Source organism: Gadus chalcogrammus, chromosome 1 (assembly GCF_026213295.1).
Source record: "Gadus chalcogrammus isolate NIFS_2021 chromosome 1, NIFS_Gcha_1.0, whole genome shotgun sequence".
Taxonomy (NCBI): domain Eukaryota; kingdom Metazoa; phylum Chordata; class Actinopteri; order Gadiformes; family Gadidae; genus Gadus; species Gadus chalcogrammus.
This window is the reverse complement of record NC_079412.1, coordinates 16,906,228-16,932,185: the sequence shown is the minus strand read 5'-3', so window position 1 is coordinate 16,932,185 and position 25,958 is coordinate 16,906,228. Positions and strand designations below refer to the sequence as shown.

Below are 25,958 nucleotides of genomic sequence, written 5' to 3'. Positions count from 1 at the left end.
ATTATGTTTTTTTACCTATGGACTACCCGCGGAACTTTTTCCAATTAGATAATAAAAACATCTTCAGATTCTATACACATTTTCCCCTCTAGGTGTCACTGAAAACTACTTTTATATCATCTATTTATATTCAAAATGTTGTTAATGATTAATCAAGGCCAGAGCAATAAATACAAAGTTAAGAATAAGTTGAACAGCCATAACAAATAATAAACCAAAATGGAGGAAAGGGAAGGTGGGACAGCTGTGTTGTACTCTTGCGATCATTTAAATATACATAAACATACGTTAAATATAAGCTGCAAGCCTGTCTCCTTAACTATATACCATTCTGATTTAGAAAATCGAGAAAACATTTCACATATTGCTGGTTTTTAATTATTCTCTTTTTATTAAGAAAAACGAAATGCCTTACTGCAGGGTTATATGTTGAATAAATATTTTACCACGCCAAAGGTCATATTTCATCCACAAACACATCACTTGTGTCCGAAGATAAACTTTTTTGATATTTTCATTCCATGGCAATTTACATTGGCTTTAGTATGGTGAGATTTTTTTTAGATATTAAGAACATGTCCTTGCTCGAACAGTGTGAACAGAGTACGGCTCATTGTTTTCTGAATAGCAGGATTGTGTGGGTTTCCACCCTTAATTGTATCCATGTACAGTTGTTTGTGTGGGCAGTGCTGTAGCTGGAAAAATTGATGTGACGAATGTGTGCTCAACAGAAAAACAATCGTGAATAGCTAGCTTTGCCTGTAAGTAGCTCCCATGGGAAACCTCTCTAAAATGTTGACAATTTGTGCAATGGCTAGAGAATTCCTTCCAAAAGCAAAATCCTGCTATGTAGAGTAATTTCTGGATGGGTCCCTCAGTGATTTTCTTAGCATATGCCTGGCAGTGTTCACAGGAGCCATGAACCAGTTCCAAGAATGAAAAGGAAGTTCTAAAAGGACTGGAAAGTATTTTTTCTACTTTCTCTTTCCTTTTACAGTTGCACTTCGACAATGTTCATGGTTGTTTACAAAGTCCTGGCCTTGCAACACAAACACTCAGCTATTAAAAATAAATACAATTGTTATGTTGAATTTCAAGATTGTGTTAGGATCACAGCTCACACGCCTACGTTAAAGATGGTTCCTGTGTTTTTCAAAATACATAAAACCTGAAACTTTCAAACCTTTAAGCATGAATTCTCCCACGCAGCATATTTTGGCCCATTAGACCAATGCTTTGGGGTAGCCTACATGCCAGTGTAGGCTACCAGTGTTTTTCATTGAGTTCCCAGGTGATACGCAGTGAGAAGGAATAAAAGATTTTGCCCTCCAAAATGTACAGTATTTATTTGTGTTTAATCCAGGCTTTCAAAACTCATTTTTAGTTGTGAATTGGTAGCCAAAAATACCGCAGTATGATAATACCTATTGTGAGAATGTATTTTTTATGCGGGAATAGTCACAGTTGCTTTTGACTTCCCCTCATCTCGCATGCATCAGCACCCACATCTTTCCTGGTGAGAAGAAAGAATGCCATCATGCTTGGTCAGCTCCAAAAGAAAGGTTACAGAGCAATGTTCTCCAATGCTTATTTAAAACTCGACACACTGGCCCCTCTGAGCGGTCCCATTGATCTGCGTTTAAAAGAATCGTAATGGGCTTCTGAAGTGCCAGTGCTCCTCATAGTGTGGGAAGTGCCCAGCTTGAGGGTCTAGGTGTGAGGCTCTGAAAAGAGTCCTGTAGGTAGAGTACACATAATAACTGGTGTAACGGTGCAATGAAAACCAGGACTAACCACATTGAGCTTTCCAGCATGTGCTTGGAAAGATAGAAGACTTTGACCAGTTAAGTTTGTATAAGATCAAGCTAAGACGGGGCCGAGTTGAGTTTAATTTAGTGAAAATGAAATGGAAGTTCCCGATACGTCATAGGACTATATTATATCAAGTCCAAGATATATATAATAACTAATTAAATAGATATTCCTTATTTGAAGGACTTCATAATAAGGCAAATATAAACATCATTACAGTTCATATAGTTTACATAGCAAACATGAGGATAAAGTGCTAGATGTTCTCAGCTCTGTCTGTTATAGCCTGGCTATACCCCTGTGTAAGCGATTCCATTTCCAGAGACTTCAGAAACAAAATGCGGTTCTGATTTTTTGGTTGTAATCATTATCATGACTTATTATTATTTTTTGGTTGTAATCATTATCATGACTTTTATAATTGTTTGCACTTTTTAAACAATAGCGTCACATTTAAACTAAACTAACCTAGTTTTGCATTAATTAATCTTTGTTGTACACAGGGAATGGGTTAACCTAACTTTTGTCAGTGCTTGGCAATTGGTTCTATTAACATCCCTACTGAACGGACAGCGATAGATTGATTATCTTTCTTCTGACAAATGTAATTATTATAAGTCTCTTTGGATAAAAGCGTCTGCAAAATGCCAATCCACTTATATGCATTAAGTAAGATAATACTTACCAATGATCTAGTTATCATTTACTAATGGTTTTCATGGTTATTATTGGTGTTCATGATAACCCTACCCTAATCCCAACCCAACACACTCAAACCCTAACCCCACCCCTAACATTTATGCTGATGCTATATAATGATACTTATAGTTGCATTCATTCATGTTAATTATATTGTAAAGTGTTACTATGAATGATTTAAAAGTCTCTTTACCAGATTTGTCTAAATGAGCTAAACAACAATTTAAAAGATTGGAACCCTCACCGGACGCGCTGTTAAGTTTAGAGCCTGTTTTTTCTTTACGAGCCGCATGCTGTGAGACACTTTGACGACGTTCACCTTTCATTTTCATGGTGTAGCCTCCTGCAGAGTGGCCAACCGTTTGACTGGTCTGTATTAAATACTTCCTCTTTTCAAGTCCGAGCCTACAGTGACTGTTATCTGATTGAACACACATGCAAACCTGCAGAGCACTGCGTTCCTGGTCATCAAAAGAGGCAGCATGGACAGGTCACATATGTGGCCTGTTGATGCAAGAACAATAATATGAGGATCATTTTGCCATCCATATCCCTGACCTGTACCTTATGCTATAGGCCTACTACTAACATGGTCTATTTTAGAAGTACTTTAGATTTTATTTTCCCAGCTATGTCCTCAGTCACAGAAACTATTGGATAATAAGTAGGCCTAGTATAATTTGCATCTTATCTTGCAGGTAGCACCGTTCCAGCAATCAGTATGTTGAGGATGTCTGTCCACCTATGAAAATAAACAAGGGCAGTGAGGACAGGGGCAAGGCACAGATAGTAATAATTTAAGCTTACAGAGCCTCGCAGACAATGAAGTCACTGCCATTAGCTTAGTATCTAAAGCACTGCCAGTGACTTCATTATACTGTATGTTTGGTATTCTGCATGGCTTCCATCTAAACTCAAGATAATGAGACAATTTCATTTTATTATGTGTAGAGGATAAAATCTGACATTCGGCCATCAAGACGTTGGAAAAATCGGAAAAGTTCAAACTAATCACAGTCGTAAGGTGGATTATTAAGACGCAGTCAGAGGGCATGGGAAAATACTTTTGGCAGAAGTTATCCTTCAAACATGCATGAATGAGGAATTACAACTGAGTTGGACGCAATTATGTCCCGCCAATTAGTGTGTGTCAGGTTACGTTACTCTGGTCCGACGGTCATTACTGCTGTGAAGGTGCTTGGCCAGAACACAGAACAAACCACTGGAGATGAAGAAAGCGGTCCTGACTTCTACAGAGTTGAGAATCTAAAGTTTGTGTAAGAATACTGCAATTAATTTATATTTTGTGGAACCAGTTTTTGAGCAGCATCAATTCATATTTTATTGCTTATTTCAATTTTCACAACCCTATGCAGAACAAACCTTTCACATTAGGTGGTCCTTCTTGCTTTTCAAGATGTCCACCTCAGTCCAATGGAATTGTTTGACCTGTGCCCAGCCGTTCTTTCAGTTATGTTACATGTATCAAATGTACAACCTTGTTGGAATAGAGGAAAAAAAGATGTCTAATTTAATATTTTTCTCTGGTGTTTTTAATTTGATTTCATTGTACAGCTAATTATAGTCAACTCTACATTATCCCCACAGTCATCTCTCACAGCGACCTACCCCCATCGGTCTGTTGGCCACCGTGACAAAGAAGCAGCAAGCCACCAATCTGGGGATTACACCTAGCTTTAGGGCCATTTTGCTCATATGCCCTGATTACTGGAAAACAGCCCAGTTAGCTTTACATCACTGGTCAGATTGATATCACATTCCACCTGGGGCCAGGAAAATCCATGCTGCAAGGCCTCTGTAACGCTTTACCATTAGCAGAGTGGTGGATGCAGACACGTCGACACGTTCAATGGAAAACTACAAGCTGCTTTACACTGTCAGAGGTTATGGCCATGTCCTTGAATTTGTGTTTTTTTCTTCTGATTCAGGCAGGCGTTTCAATATTTAAAGGTTATGGAGATACGGTTCCAGAGTTGTAGGGAGGGCAGGAAAGAGCATGAAAGCACATTTTGAAACTAAACAACTAACAGAAACGACCCTCCCCCCCATTTGCGTTCAACTTTGCTTTCAACTCAACTGAACGATTTCATACAAATTACACTCAAATTATAACTCAACTCCAAATATTATACACGTCTAGGAAATACGAAGGACTAAAGTGAACATTCTAAGCATGAATAAATAGAACAACCAAAAAGAAATACAAGAAGATTTTAAGAGTACTATATTCTTACCCAAGACCATGGTTTAAAGACAGAAGAGGGATTTCCTAGGATGTGGTTTTAGTATGCTGGAATGACAAAACAGCTCTCTACAGGTGATCAGATCAGGTCAGATTTACTTTAATCAAAAATTAAGTTTCGTATTCCAGTAGAGCACACATTAGAGAGAGTTGTTGACTGCAGTCAAGAGGGGGAAAAACTTCGGAATTGGCCTATACTGTATTATTTATCCTATAATAATAATATTACGATAACAGAAGCCTGGCTTTACAAAAAGCATAATAAACAAAGAAAGAACAGACAGCATGTTTAACTATGACTGAACATCTTCAGAGGGCTGTGAAAAGACGCTGATACATTTGGTCCATTTTTAGTTAAGTCAACCAATCAAATATTGAATATTATTCTTTCAAAGTTTCTTCTTTAATAAAACATAATACTAAAATCTGTCGTTCATTATTATTAAAACATTGTAAGCTTTGTTAACCAATAGCAACCAATGCTGTCTGCAGTAAATGGTTTCTCTTTTCATTCCTTCTCCGTTTGACCCCGTGACCCCTGGATTACACCGACGCCGACCTATGTTGCAGTGTTGGCCCACCGACAAGTTGTGACAACACATCGTGTGCTTGTGATTTTCAGACTCACTGAATTGATTCGATATGCCTCAGATCCTATATAAATAAAATATATAAAAAGTTATACGATCTATAAAAAATGCCCCCAAGGCATAACATGATGTCGCTGTAAAACCTTTTATGTACCCGGCCCACACACTTGATATCACAGCGGGTGGTTTAAAGGCACCCAGTGCAACTTTATGTAAACATTCAATGAAAAATAAACATTCAATTTCTAGTCTTTTTTACACGTAGTAAGTTTCAATAACTCCATACCATTACATATCGACATTCAAGGAGCAAAGATGAGACGTCGCTGTGTGGTGAGAACTGATAGAAAAACGTAAACAACAACAATCGCCGGTGGGGAGAAGCCATTTTTCCATTGACTGGAAGCCTGCTTTATTTATTGTAGGTTACAAAAAATAAAGAAAATGGCGGCATTGTTGTTGTTATCGATTTTATATCAGTTCTCACCACACAACGACGTCTCATCTTTGCTGCTTGAATGTCGGTATGTAATGGTATGGAGTTATTGAAACTTACTACGTGTAAAAAAGACTAGAAATTGAATGTTTATTTTTAAGCCTCGAAAGTTGCACTGGGTGCCTTTAATATTCTGGTCAATATGCTCTCCTGGATCCTGAACATACGGCAGGCTGAGGGAGCATCAATTATATCGTTATCCTGGTTTGCCACCACACAATTTCCGGTCCCTTAGTTCATATCAGCTTGTAACAGTCCAAAGAGCAATAATATTAATAACATGACAAGAATTAATACTAGAAAAATCATAATAACAACAAACTCTCTCCCTCTCTTTCCCTCTCTCTCCCTCTCTCTCCCTCTCTCTCGTTACTGTAAGTCCAGCCCACTTTCTCTCTCGCAAATAACGCTCATTTGGAGCATCCACGTCCCAGGCGTTCCGTTGTTGGATGAGAACGCCTGGGAACGAGGTTAATTCAAAGGGAAAGGGTTGTCCCGCCCCCCCACTGAGCAGCGGTCGCGGTAGCACTAATGTACTCTTGAGCAGCACTCAGCTCCAGCAGTCAACTCCACTCCACTCAACCCTGCTGCACACCGCGCCGCACTAGTGTGAAACATTGGGCTTCAAAGTTTGAATCGGCGCGCATTGATTGACCAACGTCAACATCAATCGGGAACCAAAGGTGAGCAATGAAGATCGTTGTAAAAGTTAAATTAATTGTCACACAGAAAATTTTATCTCGGTGTTTTTTTTTATTGAACATCCCTTTGCCGAGACCATAAAAAATATGCGTTGAGGCCAGCATTTGCAAAGTAGAGCCGACATCTGGTCACAAATCAATGATGCCGTTCCGATTTAATGTCTGGTTCTGGTTCGTTATATTTTAGCTTTTATGGTAAATGTAGGCTACTGATATGAGTAGTAGACCGTTATTACATTTAAACGTTATTTAATGCCGTCATTAAACTTTATTCAGCTTTATTTTGTTATAATCACGCATGCCTTTTGCCTTTATATTGTTTTTGCCCTCTTCACTAAAAGTTTCAGCAATGTATGTTTTTAATATGCAGCAATTGTATGAAATCAACGTTAAACAATATTATACCTCATATCAGGGCTGCATGCAGCCATATGATATACCATTGTTTATTATAGAATACCTAATGCTGAAAATGAACTATGTCTCAAAGTTTTTTTTTAATATTTTGCTAAAAAAAGTACTTTCTATTGATGAGCAGTTGGAGTTGGAGTATTTGGAGACACGTTGACACAGGTTTTGCCACACACTGAGGTAAACAAAGAGCTTAGAAGATGTCTAGTGAAAAAGATATGTGTACAATGTCAACATCGTTCACAGTCCAATATCTGCACTGGCATTTGACAGGGAAACGCAACAGCTGCTGGAAAGTAACAATGCTAATTCATGTAGAGATGCTCTGCACTACACTTGTAATAATGATAAAAGGTAATTGCGTGGTGAAATATTTGGATGACTTAGTGGAGTCACAAGATTACAAAAGGCATGCAGTGACATAACGTCTTGTGATCAACGATAATCGCAGGCCAGAGAGCGGAGGAAAGAGAAACAGAAACCACCTTGTCTATCCATTGCATACATCTGAAGTCACAGATCAGACGGTTCAAATTATGTTTTATGCTTTTATTGCTCCTTCCCGGTCTCTAGGACCTCATTGTTCAAATAAACATTGGTTAAACCTCAACTACAACTGCATAACATGTCTTGTCATCTGCCTACAAGGAGATTTATTCCAAGTGGACTCATTACACTACATGATCTCTGATCTGCAACAGATCCTCCGCACAGTGTGTTCTATGTAGTGGGGAAACCAGGAGAAACTGACACACCCATGGGCCTTTTTCTACATTCGTTCTGCACTCTAAATATTGAATCATGTTATATCGATTTCCATGCTGCTCAAAATTCCATGTGCTTTTAATTATAAACCATGGCTTGAATTCACTGAAAGTTTGTTGAAAACGTTTGTTGCAGGTTGAATGACAATGTGTATGCTTCATTTCACTTACACAGGAGTGCAGTTATACATCGGATAGCGTAACGGAGGACTTCTGTTCCGTTAAAAGGTGGCATTGAATTGTTTTTTAAAAGGTTCCTGTGAAAAAATGGACATTCAGAGAGTGGCATTGTGTTTATCTTACGTGATATTATACCTGGATATATCCCTGAGCCAAAAGGACTGCACCAGCGTGGACTGTCCCGTTCTGCAGAATTGCATTGAGGAAGTGCTGGAGGTGGGTGCGTGCTGTGCCACATGCGTTCACAAGGGATGCACCTGTGAGGGGTACCAGTACTATGACTGCGTCAACGCAGGCTTCCGCAAGGGGAAAGTTCCCCAGGGAGAGTCCTACTTTGTGGACTTTGGGAGCACCGAGTGCTCCTGTCCCCGCGGAGGAGGGAGGATCAGCTGTCAGTTCATCCCATGCCCAGACCTTCCCTCTAACTGCATTGATATAAGACAGCCTGCAGACGGTTGTCCGCAATGTGGGAGGATTGGGTGTGTCCATGGCAACGACAAGTACAAGGCCGGCCACAGGTTCCATATGGACCCGTGCCAGATGTGCTACTGCCCTAACGATGGAGGCCACCTGGTGTGTTCACCCGTTCCTGGGTGTAATCCGCACGGTAGTAAAAAAACAATGCTGACCCCTCCAACGGAGAACAATGAGCCTTTACGAGGTGTCAGTCACCTGCCAGACAACACACAGACCCGGCCTCGGGAGCCCTTTTCAAAGCTGCCGCTTGGCGACACTCTGCCTCTGTATAAGCAGGACCCGCCCGCTTTTGGCACAGACGAGCATGACTATACCTTGGCAGAACCCACCTCTTCCCTGCCGCTGGAACGGGACCAAATCCTCAAATCTATCGCATCCCCGCTAGCACACCCGGAAGCCAGCTTCGTTTCCTCCACCTCCCGTGATGACAGGAGGAGAGAGGAGCCCGGAGAGACACCGGGAAGTCTGGACCAGGAGAGGAACTATCAGCTCAAGGTTCGCCATCAGCTGCTGCGACAGTACACTGAACAGCCTGCCGCGGGAGCTCGCAGTGAAACGATAACCTCGGCGGGCATGGCCCCCACCACGCCGAGCGGGACCACGGAGAGTCCCACGCCGCAACAGGAAGCCCCTGGGAGGACCGCTCGGCGTCAGGACGGAGACCAGGAAAGGGTGGCGCCGAACACGTCAAAGGACACGCCGGCGTTCTCTGCCGCTTCTGGTAAAGAAGGCAGACTCGGCGGCCATCACAGGCACAGGCAGCTCAACTCTAGCCGCCGTGTTGCTTCACTTGCTCAAGGCCATGAGGGACCAACGGAGGCCGTTGGGGGGGAGCAGCGCCCATATCCGACGGTCCAGTGGAGTCCCACCAGAAGGGCACCGGTCAGGAGGAGGGAGGAGGGAGACAAGCCAAGGAGACAGGCCCAGACGCTCCTCAATTACCATTCTCAGACTGCAGAGGGAGAAACAGACGGTAAGCAGGCCGTTTATTCCTCATTTCACCTTTTGCAATGGGCAGCATAAGACTCTTTATTACTTTTTTATTACCATCTGCCTTATACTGGATAAAATCCATCATACAATTGTTTACAAAATGTCTGAACCCAAATGGATAAGCTCGGCTTACTATGGGATAATTTGTCATGTGTGACATTTATGTGATGACGAAGGCACTTTATCAGAGAACATCTTCCTCTTATTCACTGACGTCCTGTGTTTGGACAGGGGATTCATGATCCCTGTGCTCAAACTGGCATCCATCCAGTAAAAGCAGTGGTTCATTGAGAGTGTAAGTTCGATAGCATCTATCTACCTTTCTCAGAAGAGCTCAGGAAACACAAAGATGCGTACACTCGGTGCCTTTGTTGGAGATGATATAGACCTTTTAGTCCAATGAGCGACCATGTTACCTTCCACCCTCATGCTGATGGCAGTCCATGTTCATGCACTGTGTTTGCACCCTTCATATTTACCGATCAAAATCTATTCCCCTCAGTGCACAAAACCTTCTATTGAGGACTCCTGAGATGGAATGCAGAGTATGAGAAGGTTGCACAGATGAAAAGGGAGATGACACACAGATTAAACCTTATTGAAAACTATGGACACAACATTTTTCATGTTTTTTAGAGTTCAGGTAGAGATTTTCTGTGACTTTGGGTCCAGTAAAGTTTCAAATACGATCTACGGATATTTGTTGTACAAGTTGTGTATTTAACATAACCATAACCTACAAAGTGTTTGTCGTCGTAATTTCCCCTTGCCAAGAGTGCCTTGCTATGCTGTTCGAAGGGTCAATACGGTTTGTTAAAGGGGTAAACAAACCTGGAACTCAAGCAGATCCATCATATTGCTGTTTAACATGTGTGCTAATAGCAGGTTGTGCAGCATGCTGTAATCTATGGATGTGTCCACCCCATATCTAGGACACCTCTTTTACTACTCAATGAATTTTGTTGAGACCTGTCAGAATTGTTCTCTCCTTTCAGCACCGGGCCTCCATAGGAATGCAGAGTATGTATGTACCAATGATAAGCTACTATGGGAATACCTATAGAGTCTGCCAGATACATTCAATGACATAACATTTGAATGTTTTCAAATGGTATTACTGATTTGAATCTTTAGGGTAATTTTTGGACTAAGAACAATGTATTAGTCTAAGGTCAGGTTAAGCTGTGAGGGCCTGTGAATTCATGCAGCAACACATTAGGATAATACCTTAGAATCTTTTGTGTGTGTGTGCTTTGTTTTGACTCAGTGGAAGGATTTGTTTATTTCATATTCCCCCTGTGTATATCCAGTGTTTGGAGGCCGGTCTGGCTATTCTCCATGTCCCTGGGCGACGTGACGTTGTTAGGGTCCATAGGTCAAGGTTGCTTGGCTAGAGGGAGAACATTTCCAGGATTTCCAGTGACATGTTTAAAATGACGGCAGGAAGAGTATAGGGGCAGAGGATGCTTGACTAATGGCTATTATCAATTGAATTAGTGATGCATGCCAGAGACTGCTTTAAAATAAGGAAAGCAGAAGGCACGCATCGCAAAGAAGCAATTATAACCATCCGAAAACAAACGGGCTCACTTTGTGTTGAATCACAGCTCGGGGTAAATGTATAATTCTTTTGGTTCTTCCCCCCCCAGTGAATAGTCTGCCCTTGTTTGACTTTCTTGCGTTCGCCGCAACAGAGGCTGTGTGTGTGTGCTCAACAGGGGGGAGGGGGGAGGGGGGTCCTCAGGCCTCGCTCATGGACGGCCCGGGCCGCGGTGTAGTGTTTCTCCGGGGGGCTACCTGGGAGCAGCATAATACCCATGTGATGAATGAGAGCTCTGTTGTGGCTTGATTGCCAGACACTCCCCGGCCTGTCCCTCGTGAGCCAGCGTGAGGACCACCAGACTGTCCCGCGAGGTCGCTGGCTTTCCTGTCCCAGAACCCCACGGCTGAGGTGCATCCTCGAGAAACAAGCACGTCAAACTCGCACGGGCCACTTAACCTATCCCGCCCGAGAGCTCCTATTATGTCTTGAAACAAAATAATGCAAACAGGGAAATGAAGACAGACGTGCCGCAGGGCGAAATTAATGCATGGCTCTGATTCAGAATTCATCGGAAAGTATGAGTCCAAATGTGAAATGGAGAAGTTCGTAGAGGTGGGAACTTTTTCTTTTTTTGTCCTCAGCACTGTTACAACATGCACGCCTGTGTGAGTGGGAAGAAGAGATGTGTAATTTTCCTGAGAATGAAAATGAGTTGATTGGAAACGCAATGTGTATGTCGGTTTCGAAAGAGGTTTCGCACTCTGGTTGATCTGCAGAATCTTGCGGTTCACAGGCATATTTCCCATGCACGACATGCTCTGATTGTACACCAACCAAATCACACATGTCACTGATACTTATAATTACCCAGAGGCATGAAACCACTCATTAAAAACATCTAAAAGAAAATGTTTAGCAGTGATGAATAGCAGTGTAGCCGTTTGCTTCTCTCGCTCTCTTTTATTGAAATCGACCCCTTTCACCTATCATCATGTTTTTGCAACTGCATCTTATGAACAGGCGATTTTGTTTGATTGGGTTTGATTATACTTTTGTAGTGCTTGTTATCGCCACTGATTTCCTGAATTGATTAGATTCCTATTCACAAGGTGCCAATTTGAATCAGATTAAATTCAATATCGAGGTTGTTAGCGATATTACAATGCAAATGTTGTTTGAATAAACATTAAGAATTGACCCCAAGGCATTTACATTAATTTACTTTTTATTTTTAACATGACTGCACTACAGCGGTACCCACACTATATTGCAAATTGAAGAAGCAAAGGCCGGCCGCAGGAGACTAACGGGGTTCAAGCTTCAAGAATCCACGGGGAAATGCGTAGATTAAAAGTTCAATCTCTGGGGCAGCCCACAGGCTGCTACTGAGTTTACCATGTATGTATTGTAGTGACCCAGGTTCTATTCCCACCGTCATATGCTGCATGTCGTTCTCTCTTCTACAAGCTGCTTTCCTGTCTCTTTTCACTGTTCTGTCCATAAAGAAAAAGATTGATCTCTTGATTATAGGAAACAATATCAAACCACACAAATGGAGATTGATTTAAATCAGAAGATCGATTTTTCAAACCCAGCCCTAATTTGTTTTCCTTCCAACTCTAAGATCTGTCAGTGAACAGATTCATCACTGCAGACAATTTCCTATTTTATTGCCTACGCAGTAAAACAGTCAACACTGGCAGCTTGGCCAATCAGCCATCCCCATGGAGTGATGATGAAGAAATCGGGAAGTGGCGTTTTTGTCCTTCCTACAATGGCTAAATAAATCGAATAATATTTATGCTGCTTTGGGTTTTGGCGTTCTAATGTCAATGGTGATGGTAGCGGTAACACTCGTTAGTTGTTTATTTGGAAATGGGCCAATAGGGGTCCAACTGGCTGAAGCTCATCCATTTTGCTGCAAAATAAGGAGTGAAAACGCCTCTCAGAAAACACAGTGAATATGGCCTTGCTGTGTGAGGGCACAACAGACCAGCGATCATCGACTGCAATCTGCTTGCACCGTGTGTGTTATACTTTCTTCCATTGCCTGGTTATTTAACCACAGGAAGAAATCTTATTTCAGGGCTGGAGGTTACTGTGAGAAACCATCAACGAGTCCAACCTCTGCTCCAACAACTGCTATTAACCTTACCACAACCTCCACTGATTCAGTTAAGCCAGATGGACCTCATAACCCATCTGCTCCCAGTGCATCTTGGGCAGGTTGGTCTAACGGAACAAAGTCAGTCTGCAAAGCCGTGTTCTCTGAAAGCCTGTCAGTTGTGCTAGCCAAATTAATTCATGGGGACAAGAGAGCCGCCCTCCCTGTGATGTCACAGCCAGCTGCTGAACATGTGAGCCGTGTTGTTGACATGGGGGGGCCGGGGTGGGGGGGGGGGGGGGGGGGGATTGGTCATGTGATTTAGGTAACACAGAGATGACTGTGGTACGTGCGTGATGTATGTTTTGTTGTTGTTTCTGCTGTTTTTAGTTCCACTCTTAACTCCTAACTAAGAGCCAATGATATTGAGAGAAAAAAATGGAATGCAGGGACCTGTTGCTGGATCGTGTGATGAGCTCATTAACTACCGGCTTATTTTTCTTTCAAACACACACACACAGACACACAGACAAATAAACACACACACACACACACACACACACACACACACACATAAAACAAACGCACACAAACACAAAAACAGAAACACAAACACGCACACACACAGACACACACAAGCGGAAACACACGCACACACACACACACACACACACACACACCAACACACACCCCCCCACACACACACACACGGAAACACACCCACACACACACACACACACACACACACACACACACACACACACACACACACACACACACACACACACACACACACACACACACACACACAAAGAAACAGAAACAGACATACACAAACAGAAACACACAAAGAAACACACACGCACACACAAACAAACATCCACACACAACAAAACACACGCACACAAGTTGTTTTTGGTGTTGACACAAAGGTGTTTTATTTGTTTCTCTGTCTGCTAGGTGGCCTCTTCTGCTTTGGCCCACCTGTGTGTGCACTTCCAGAACCACCGCTGACAAGTCGAGAGCTGCCCCCGTGTTTTTTCATGTTTGCCTAGCGTCTTATGTTCAAGCGAGGTGATGTCACTCGCTTTTATTTCGGATGTGCACCGGAGCAACGTGTCTGGCGATAATGTTAGTGGGACGGGCAGGTGTAATTACAGACCAAGAGAGAGAGAGAGAGAGAGAGAGAGAGAGAGTGAGAGAGAGAGAGAGAGAGAGAGAGAGAGAGAGAGAGAGAGAGAGAGAGGGGGGGGGGGGAGGGGGTACTGTTATGCCCCCTCCCTCCACCCCCTTTCACACACCATGATGGATCAGCTCGGCTAATTATTACACTTCTCTGAAGAGCAAGTGTGTTGTTCTGGCTAAATTACGAGGCCTGCCAACCACATGACACTGGGTCGGATGTGCTCTGCAGATTTATCAGTTCGGAAGTCCTTTATTAATGTCTTGAGGACCTTGATACTTCATGTCATATAACGTTTTTTAAATTCTAAACGTTTCAACTCCCTTCCGAGAATTCATTTATATCCCCCCCCCCACCTCATCTCTGTTGGATCGCGTTACTGACCTCGTCCTTACGCTGCCATCTGGATCCACACATGGGGCAAATTAACGAGTGTCACACAATGAGGGAGCGCCGAATCCACCTGGAGAAAATGAATAGGGGCGCAAACGAAGGAGGATGAATAATTGTGTTATTTGTCTTATGATAACACTGACGTACTCATCCAAGGGTTCAAAGAGACTTGTTTAACTGCCTGACTGGGACAGATTTCTACGCATCAAAGCGTCATTGCGCCTTTTGAGCTTTCAAATGTTCTCAAGCCATTCCTGCACCTATAAATTATGTATTGTGCGGCAGTCAAGGCTTGCAATCTGTAGGAACTTCCTTGGAGAGGCCCTGGAAAAGGTATGAGAGAGAGAGAGAGAGAGAGAGAGAGAGAGAGAGAGAGAGAGAGAGAGAGAGAGAGAGAGAGAGAGAGAGAGAGAGAGAGAGAGAGAGAGAGAGGACAGTGCTTGACGGATTTACACACAAAGAACAAGGCATGGTAAAGACGTGTTAAGCACAGGTGGTTTTAAAGTTTAAGTGCCTCGTGACCTCAAAGACTCTGCATCTTCCTCTACGTTTTTGTGGTGACCTTTTAAAGAGATGGATTTTCCTTCTTCAATTTCCATTCATCATCATCCAGCCCTCTCCTTATTTCATCTCTAATTATGCCTTTGATTGCCGACTTCAAATGACTTAAAAACCACAACAAACAAGTTTGGCTGTATTGCAAACAAATCATGTTCTTCAACGCACTGTACTGTATATATGCTACTATACTGTATTTCTGCTAAAAGCTTTTAACAGAAAAACGCCCCAACATGGTTAACGACATCTTTTTATAATATATGTGGGAATCTAATCATTTATGATGATAACTTTGAGTCACCTTCATAGTTAATAAAAAAGTTAATAAAACCGGAACAGAATAGAACAGAACTCTCGTGTGGTTAGTTTTACTTTACAGTCAAGAGTCAATTATGAGTCTTGACCCTTGCCTTACATGTATAATACATCATGACTGGAGGCACAGCAAATTCCATGAGATTTGTGTCCTGAGTTTTCTCTAGGTCAAGAGCCACAAATCAATGTAGTGGAATGCAGTGACCTGTGACTGTACCCTGTGAGGTCCCCAGCATATTTCTCAACATAGTTTTCTCCTCTTCGGTTTTCTACTGTTTGTTCCTGGATTTCCTTGGGAAAAAGTGAGACAGATTCTCTTTCTCATTTGCTAGAAAAGCTTCTGAGTTAAACCCTATTGACTGCAGTCTACCTCTAGACGCCCTGGAGCAAGCTGTCTGGGCCCTATCTGTTCCTTAATGACCTGCATCTAAATTCAGTGTAGGTCGCTTTGGATACAAAACATCTGCAAAATAACTAAATTGTTACTTCAAAATAGCTATTTGGTAACTTCAAATAAATCCAATTTTAACTCCTTCTCCCCCTCCCAATCATCATAATTAAAAATACAACAGAGTCTTGTCTTTTGTGAAGTGGGGCTAATTCAATTCTGTAAAAGTGTTTTTAAAGAGGAGAGTATACGCCTCATCAAGGCTGAGATAGAGTCAGCCGTTGTCAAAGATGCCGTTATCCATCTCTGTCAACTCCTTTCATATCTCAGGCTGTTCTTCCTGCTCTACAGCATTACCCAGCAATCCCATTGTACACTGTTTTGTTAAGTGTGCGTTAATCAAGACACACTTCTGGGTCAACGTTGAATTCTCCGGAGACGGTGACTGTGCTCAGATGGATTGGTCTCATTTGGTTGTTTTTGTTTGCGTTTTGGATACAGTGTCGGCCGCGGAGCTGTTGAGGGTGTGCTGTGAAACGGGGGAGAAATGGGCCACAGCTAATGGTCACTGCCTCGCCATGGAGCTCCCCAGAGAGGAAAGGCACTCCATCTGTCGGTAATGTCGTTGAAGAACTTCCGTCATTAGGCACAATAATGTAAACTGCACCTAGTTTTGCAATTGGCCAAAGAAAAGATATGTCGCAGTGATGCTTGTGCCTGGGTCTAAACTCCAGGCTTTTAACTAGTTTTGATATTATGTTAATAATGGCCAGGATGTACATCATGACGGTCTCTTACTGTAACTCCTCATCACCTCAATTGTCTGAGGGATCCTCAATGCTTTGACTGTAATATAGTCGAGCCCTCAGGCCTTCAACAGTCGAATACAAACCGCATTTTCAGATTCAACTTCACACAGATTTAAATACATTCCAAAGTATAAATGATTTATCTTTCGACTTCTGAGAGCATGAAAGTGTATTTATCTGCTGTTCTTTCAACCCACTGTTTCCCCTGTGTGTGCTTTGTTCTGTCAGAACGGCCCAGAAACAATGCTGTCTGGGTGCTCTGAGGCAGCAGCGATGCTTGGCCGGTCTTACCGCAGCCACAAGCGGAGCGGTGTGTGAGGACAGTGATGAATGTGGAGGGGACGCCTACACGGTTAGTATTACTAAGAACTGGCCGCTCATGGGCAGCAGCATGCCCAGGGTTTCCCTAGGGACGGGGGCCTCGATATCTGAGAATGATGTGTGCTTTAATATGCATGGCGTGAGTAGGCCTGCTTTTTGACACTGCTATATGGATTGATTTTGAAATTGATTGACATGTGATCCATGGCTTTGGTTGCATTAAGTATTTCAGTTAATCCCCACTGCCTATTAGCTTACCAGTTCAACCCTTACCTAGACTTGTGCCATAGACAACCAATCAAAATACCAGCGTATGATGCTTAATTTGTGGATAAAGGATGGTAAAAGAGGATCTCCCATTTGTTCAAAGCAATACCTTCCTCTGTTGTCTGCTTGTGCCATGCAATTCTTAACTTCACACCCCTAACACCCTAAAATAAACCAAATGCTATTTTAACAGTACACAGTAGAAAAGTAAAAAGACAACATTTAAATTGTTAAGAAATACATTTAATAGATTGGAATACGAATGTGTGATATGTACCAAACCTAGCTTCATATCATAAATGTATAATGTATACCAAGCACATTATTTCATCATTCCTGAACACTCTGAAAGAGCCAATGACATTGAGACAAAATAATCATGATAACAGTCATATTTTATTAGAACACCCGAAAGAAAGAAGAATGAAACCAAGTCAGTCAATCAATTATCCAATAGCATTGAAGCGTATAACAGGAAAAAATGTATGTAGCCTTTCTAACAGTGGGTTCATTCATCCACTTTTAATCTAAAAATGATAATGCACCTGTGGACTTGGTAGATGAGCCAAACTACTGAACTCAAATTGTGTTTTACTTGTTCATGAAGGTTTGCAAGTAGAATGTGATTCAGGATGATGGTGTGTGCATGGTGCATGGGGAGGGAGCTGAACACGAGGGCAGGCAGAGTCCAAGCCAGGTTCATTATTAGTGACGGTAGGTCTGTCGGGTGAACTCCTTCTCCTTCCTCGGTCAGGGAGCCCAGCCTGTGTATCATTCATCCAGGTGGGCAAGTTACCAGGTGGGCAGGCCACCAGGATACATAGCAACCAGGCAGCACACAAAGATAAACACATATACAGATGTATAAAATAATTTAAAACAGGCAAGAAAAAAGGGCAGTTATAATTAAGAAGGCAGAAGAGCCGGGGCTCAAGCCCCTTCAAGCGTCGATGTCTGCCCCTATCTGCCCCTCGGCCACAGCCTGAACTGGGTAGGATGACTGAAAAAAATAAATAATTGAATTTTAACTTGAGAGAAGAGTTACTTTTTTCTTCGCGAAGTGCAAATTCAGTCTTCAAACGATCTCTTCATTATTCCATTAGTCATGCTGAATGAAAAAAGAAATCAGTCACGTGCACAAAGTACTGGTCCCAAACAATTAGTAATCAGAGGAGAGCCTGAGTTCTATGGAGCGGGGGCTTGCGTCAGCTGAGCCCGTGTCTCCTCTGATCAAATTATCCTATTAAATCTACTAGGCAGAGGCGCTTCGGAGCCAAGTACGGACAAAGGTTTCTTCTGCCTTTTGGAGTTTCACTGCAATAATAGACCGCAGATGTGTTTAAACGCGTGCTCAACAGAGTGTCAAAGTCTGAAGGGTGTGTGTGTGTGTGTGTGTGTGTGTGTGACATCAGTATAATGGTGGAAGTGATAGTCATGGCGACTGGGGGTCAGTGAGGCCTGGTCGTGTGTGTGATGACTAGATTTCATGAGCATCAGCCAACATTTCCCCGCTCCATTCGTCTTCCATCCAATCTGGGTATTAAAGGCTTATACACTTACCCCCTTGGCCCAAAAGGTCATTACAGTCTCAAGTCGGATAATTACCTTTAAGTGACTGTCCAAATCCAACAGCTTAAAGTACTGCTAGTCCAGAGCACACACACGCACACACACACACACACACACACACACACACACACACACACACACACACACACACACACACACACACACACACACACACACACACACACACACACACACACACGCACACACACACACGCACGGACATACACACACAAACACATTCACACAAAAAAACACACAGACACACACACACACACACACACACATGTTGGCAGTCGGTTTATTTGCTTTCCTACCTCATCTAAGGGGGTTCCTTGCTGAGCACACCAGGGGGGCTACACAGCCCAAGGCTTTCTCCGTTACTCCTCTGCGGAGTCCCACACCTCCTCACACACAGCCAGTCCCTCCAACAGCGTAGGGGTCCTCCTGTCGCCCCGGTCCGAGTGTGGTGGGGTGCTGACGTCCCTGTCGGCCCTGTAGGAGTGCTGCGGCTGCTGCTCCCTGGGCCTGCGCCTGCTCAGCGAGGGCCAGCGCTGTGAGGCCCCCCCGTACCTGGGGCCCCGCTGCAGACAGAGCCTCCTCGCCTGCTGCCGGGCGGAGGCCGGAGCGCAGGGTGGAGGAGCGGACGGAGGCTGGCGCCCCATCAGGGAGAGGCCCCTTCTGGACCCCACGCCCCTGCCCAATAAAGGTGCCTTAGACACGGATGTGCTGTACGCAACACACACACACACACACGCACACACACACACACACACACACACACACACACACACACACACACACACACACACACACACACACACACACACACACACACACACACACACACACACACACACACACACATACATACTGTCGTATACATACATCCATACATCTATACACACCTACATATGTATGTATACATACAAACATACATACACACAGACATTGATTCATGCATGCACACACGCACACATACACGCACACACACACACACACACACACACACACACACACACACACACACACACACACAGATGCCCACACACACACACACACACCACACACACACACACACACACACAGACACACACACACAGATACACAAATACACGCACAGAAACATCTACACGCAAAGACAAACACACACACACAAACACAAACAAATCTAATTTACACACAATATAATTAATTTGTTTTTCTGCTGCTACAAGGAAAGACCATTATTTGGTTACATATCTGACAAATGGTTCACCTCAGCGGCCTGCTGAGGCAGAGTTTATTAAAGTTCAAACCTCTCATTTAAAAGTTCCCATTGCTTCTCCCCCTGCAGTGCAGTACATTATGGCTGAAGGCCTATTTGGATTCTTAACTCTGAAAAGCCCTAAACCCCATTTGTTTCTAGTTTGTACTAAATTGCTTTGCCACAATTGAAGGCAGATCCTGGTGGCCCTTTGACACAGTGCCTTGCACAAAGCACTAGGGACACGGATGAGATGCTGATCAAGTTGGCTGAGGCTGTAACTGCATGTCGACGACCGTCCTGCTGCTCTGTTCCTCCAGTGTCGGACAGCCCCTTCCCGAAGGAGGCCTTCTCCATCGGTGAGGAGGAGGAGGAGGAGGAGGAGGAGCAGCGGCAGGGGGTGCCGGACGAGGAGAACACGGCGGAGGGTCCCTTCCAGGTGGAGCACCCGTTCCAGGTGGAGGACATGGACGAGTGTGCGGTGTACCAGGACAGCCTCTGTCCGCAGCGCTGCGTCAACACGCCCGGCTCCTTCAGATGTGAATGCTTCGCTGGCTTCTTGCTGCAGCAGGACAACACGTGTAAACCGGGTATGACCAGGACGTATGATATGACCTATTTAAATTTGTAGACAGATTTGAAAATACACATGGGGTGAGGTGTATCCAACTCTTAATGTGTAGGGTATGTACATATGCATTGATTTGCGGTATGAATAAAAAAAACATGTCCCGACGCTATCTGACCGTTGCACATGTGAAGCTTTTTGTCGTTCATGCACATTTCCATGACAAAAAGTTGTGTACATTCCTGGCAGGAAGTTCTCCTGTTTGTCTATATTTGTCCACATGTTCCCAGTGTATTCTTTTTCTGCTGGGCACAGGGTTCCTTCCTGCCTGCACGGACTCTGGCTAATAATAGTTATTCTAATCGCACCCTGCCATTTATTTCCTGAGCTGACAGTGACGTCTTGTTGTTCCATCAATCTCGTGCGATTGGAGACAAAGAAACACATTTAGAAATCAAACTTAGATTCATCGCCTCTTTTACAAGAGACACCTGATAGATAAATATTATACAGTGTCTATGTAAAAGGTGTAACTTTAAAGAGGTGCTGAATGAAATCTTGCACTAACTGTGACCCAGCCGGCTTTATTTAATGGCAGATCTAACTGCCGCAAGCCTCAACAGGATGCTAATGTCAGAGCTCAAACCCTAGCAAATTAAAAGCGAGCGGTGAGGCTCACCAATAAATGTTTGTCCTCGGGCAATGTTTTCCTTTCTTTCCCCTGTCCCGACTCTACCGCTGTCACAACTTTTCACCTACAACCCCAACCGCCAAAAACACACACATTGCATGCAAGGCATTGCACAATGTTTAAACAAAAACGACGGAAACAGACAGAAAGGTGGGGAGGGAGGGGAGAAGATGGGGGGAGTGAGGAGAGAGAGAGAGTCAGACTCAGTGATTGCAGTGTAATTACTCGCTCCCTCATGATGAGTTGATTCACTTCTCATCCCGCAGAGCGTGAGGAGAACGGCTTGGAGGAGCATCACAAAGCCACAGCAGGAGGTGTGGAGGAGCCAACTACAACCCCACCTCCTCCTCCTCCTCCCAGCACCCCCACCCAAGCCCTGCTCAACCCCTGCGAAGGTGAGACCACATCAGTCTCCGGGCAGAAGGTGTGATGAGGGGATGTGGGTTGGGTGGGTGCGGAAATGACGGAGTCTCAGAGTGTCGGAAGATCACAAACGACGGCACTCTCGCTCATCCCCATGTCTTTAATCAGCGGCCTGCAAGGGGAATCTAAAGGCGGGAAAATGACACAGAGAACTGAGGTGGCCCCAGTGCCTCCAGCATGGATAGACATGTCATTATTTTAAACCTCGCCGGTGTGTTTGTTTTTCCCCCGGCTTGTAATTGTTTTGCAAAGGCCAGACCCAAGCAGGTAGGATGGTATCAAAGATCGCTTTGTTGTCCCGAATGCATCCCGCCACTCTCGCCGAGATGGTATTTTGTTGTTGTTGTGTCTGACTTGTTTGCCAAAAACACGGGGATGGAAATAGGAAATAGAATGGCACCAGGTCAGGATCCGATCCGAAAACAGGAAGTGAGCTTTATACTGCGGTACAATAACTTGTTTATCTTGCATACAAACACACACCACACACACACACACACACACACACACACACACACACACACACACACACACACACACACACACACACACACACACACACACACACACACGCACACACACACACACACACACACACACACACACACACACACACACACACACACACACACACACACACAAACACAGAATGATGGCCGCCTCTCTCTCAAAACATGAGTCCGACCCTGAATCCTGCCATGGGAAGCCCTGGCAGAGAGAAGTTTATTGAAGCCTTCGTCTAACTACCTGTGTGTGTTGTTGTTTGTCAGGACATAACCCCTGTGCTCAGCAGTGCCGCCCAGTGGGAGGACGGGTGCAGTGCTCCTGTGGTCGGGGCTTCTCGCTGAGGGCTGATGGGTACTCTTGTGAAGGTGAGGATTAGGAAACACGATGCTGGACACGCTATATATGATTAATAACAATGATTGCATCAATGCACTTGATTTTTGCCAGAACACACAGCTGGAGGTCAGAATATCTGACAATTTCAAACTCTGACTCTGTCTGGTTCCAGTCTAGTGTATAATCCTTGGCAGAAACATGTCTGTTACTAGTTATCCATTATTGTCATTGCAAACACACAATGCTACACAACAATATGTGTTCACCACATTTAACTCCCCACTAGCTGCAGCACTAGCGGCAGTGGGCAGCCCTTTATATTGTACATCTTTCAATTGGCTGGACACACAACTTTAACTTGAATTTCATCACCTGATGGTTGACTACTTGGAAGTGAATAGAGTTTGCAATTCCAAATTAATGAATAAGTTTAGCCTATACCTAGTTATCATTCTTCTAACCCTCTGTTGGTTTCATTTAAGTCTGATATTGTGTCACACTACTTTTCCATCGCTACAATATGAATTAGTTATTATCCCAAAGCCTCAAATCTTAACGCTCAGCTTTAGCTGCATAAACACATTGAATAAACCGCTTACTTTCCTTCACCCAGGCATGAAATTTGAAATATATGATAATTTTGAAAATGGTGAATAAAAAAACATTGTGATCCTTTCCGTGTCATCCGGCAAAACTGATGATATTTGCCAACGATAATGACCAGAGTTTATGAGGATCTGAGTTAACTCGAAAAAAAAGTTTGACAAAATCCAAGTGCGTTGGCGAGAAACGGCTTTAGTTTGAAGGCGGTGAGGTAATCGCATTGTTGGGATATTTGGATGAACAATCTAATCCGCCACCCTTGGGAGCCCCTATAACAGACGAGACGCCTTCAATTAATAGTGACAACGTTATTTCACAAGCGAGCGCTCGGACAACGGAGCAGAACTAATGCTCACCTCTGGAGAGCCGGAATCTTCCCTGCGCCTGTGTTGTCTTGCAGCTAGCATTCAGCACATAAACAACAACAACAACAACAACAACAACAACAACAACAACAACAACAACAACAACAACAACAACAACAACAACAACAAGGAGACTAGGAGCTTTGTCTCTCCGCTAAAGGTTGAGTGACACCCAGAAGGCGAGCTCCTTAGGGTGAGGCTCATGATAAGTTGTTTGCCCCCCCGCCCCTCCTTCGGTGTACAGAGGGGTCTTCCTCTGCATCTGTAGTTTTATAGAGAAAGTTTGAGGCCTGCTGTGTTTACCACTGCAGTCAGATGGGAGGGATGACAGTGCTTATGACTTCTTGCCGTGGGGAATGAAGCTCGTCTTCAGCTGTTTGTGGACTGGAAGAATGCTCAATCAAGAGGCGATGTAATGCATTTAATAATAATGCTCATAATGGTTGCCTCTGCAGGCAATCAGTGGCAATAGAGTATCCCATTAGATGAATGGTTCCCTTTAGAGTCCCATTAGATGAATGCCACCTATTCTACTGTTTGAGTAAGGAGGGACTTTAACTGCTCCCTTCTTGGATCTCACCAAAAGATACAATAACACTCTTTTGACCCTGGAAGATTAACCTATACTAGTCCAGGAATCCGCCCCCCCCCCCTCCCCTCCTCCTCCATTTCAACCTCTTTTTTTAAAAAATAATTGTTAAAAAGAAAAAAATAATTGTCCATTCAATCAATTGTTATTACTGAACTGACTAGTCTTGGCCCCAATGCTTCAAACAGCAGGCTGACATTTCTAGTTTGATCTCCCTGACCTTTTGACGCAGGGCACCTTTTGATGCTTTATTCATGAAAGATACAGTGAGAGTTAGACAGGAAGATATGGGAGAGAGGGGGGAGGATATGCAGCAAATTACAGCGGGCAGGAATCAAACCTGGGTCGCGGAAAGGACTGAGCCGTAATGGCTTAATGGCTTCGACGCAAGGCTCCTTTGAGAAGCTTGACTCCCCTCTGATTTGTCAGTTGCCATTGCCTCCACAATGGAGTCAGACAGCTTCTAATCTCTCTCTCTCCCATACCCTGTCTTCTACTCCGCATCCTCCCTCATTCCCCTAGCCCATCCTCCTCTCCATCAATATCTATTGCCTCTCCCGCATCCTTCTCCTCTTGCGCCTTTCCTCCTGCTGCTCCGCCCCCTCCTCCTCCCACATCCAACTCCTCTTCTTCCTCATCCTCTTCATCACTATCTTCCTCCTCCTCCACCTCCTCCTCCTCCTCCTCCTCCTCCTCCTCCTCAACCTTCCCCACATCCTCCCATGTTGGGCTCTGCATTTCAAGGCTGTCAGTCTTCACCTTGCTTCCATCTCCCTGTGCCCCAGTGTGTGTGTGTGTGTGTGTGTGTGTGTGTGTGTGTGTGTGTGTGTGTGTGTGTGTGTGTGTGTGTGTGTGTGTGTGTGTGTGTGTGTGTGTGTGTGTGTCTGTGAATTCTTGCATGACCTAAGTCCCACAAGAAGTCAACACACACACACGCAATACACACAATCAATCAATCAACTTTTTATTCAAGACACAGGAAGGTCCATAAAGACAGCACAGTACATATATAAAATATATATACATATAACTATATATATAATACACACACACACACACACACACACACACACACACACACACACACACACACACACACACACACACACACACACACACACACACACACACACACACACACACACACACACACGCGCACACACACACACACACACACACACACGCACACACGCACACAGACATGCAAACACACTCATCATCTGATGTACATCAGTCTGATGTACATCCACAAGAGCGTCATTTGTGAACACGCCCAGACACACAAGTGAAAGTGCACAAACACACATGTGATCATAGACACACATAGACACAAACACACACTGCCCCTCTCTCACCACAGGGTTGTTTGCAACTTAATTATGTGTTTGGTTTTTGATATGACAGCCGATTCTGCAGGCTGATTGACAGTCAGGGAATCTCCCTTGCAGAAATGTGGCGGAAGTCTTTAGGCTAATGTTCCATAATGTGCTGTCTCGCATGCGCACACACACGCACACACACACAAAGACATACACACTCACACACACACACACACACACACACACACACACACACACACACACACACACACACACACACACACACACACACACACACACACACACACGCACACACAGCACATATAGTTCGTTCAAAGATACAAGTGTATCAAAATTTGTTTTTTGTTGTTTTTGAGGGTGAGAGTGTAAAAAGACCTGATGAGTATAGCTTTGGCAATTGTTTCCAAATATGTGTTGATTACTACTTGGGATATTCAGAGAAATAAAGGAGGGGTAA

The 25,958-nt window shown here is 43.8% G+C and overlaps 1 protein-coding gene across 2 annotated transcripts in view; it reads left to right on the top strand.

Moving 5' to 3' along the window:
• The first annotated feature begins 6,288 nt into the window (after positions 1 to 6,288).
• LOC130384750 (fibulin-2-like) overlaps positions 6,289 to 25,958 on the top strand; it is a 26,941-nt gene continuing 7,271 nt past the window's right edge. Inside the window, exons 1-9 of one of the 2 annotated variants that reach the window (XM_056593084.1) lie at positions 6,289 to 6,543; positions 7,100 to 7,152; positions 7,912 to 9,366; positions 16,372 to 16,486; positions 16,908 to 17,031; positions 19,335 to 19,542; positions 20,400 to 20,669; positions 21,605 to 21,733; positions 22,532 to 22,633. In XM_056593084.1, the coding sequence (XP_056449059.1) occupies positions 8,004 to 9,366; positions 16,372 to 16,486; positions 16,908 to 17,031; positions 19,335 to 19,542; positions 20,400 to 20,669; positions 21,605 to 21,733; positions 22,532 to 22,633 (2,311 nt within the window). In that variant the 5' untranslated portion in view covers positions 6,289 to 6,543; positions 7,100 to 7,152; positions 7,912 to 8,003. The remainder of the gene's footprint in view (positions 6,544 to 7,099; positions 7,153 to 7,911; positions 9,367 to 16,371; positions 16,487 to 16,907; positions 17,032 to 19,334; positions 19,543 to 20,399; positions 20,670 to 21,604; positions 21,734 to 22,531; positions 22,634 to 25,958) is intronic. The other variant, XM_056593076.1, reaches the window with a different exon arrangement.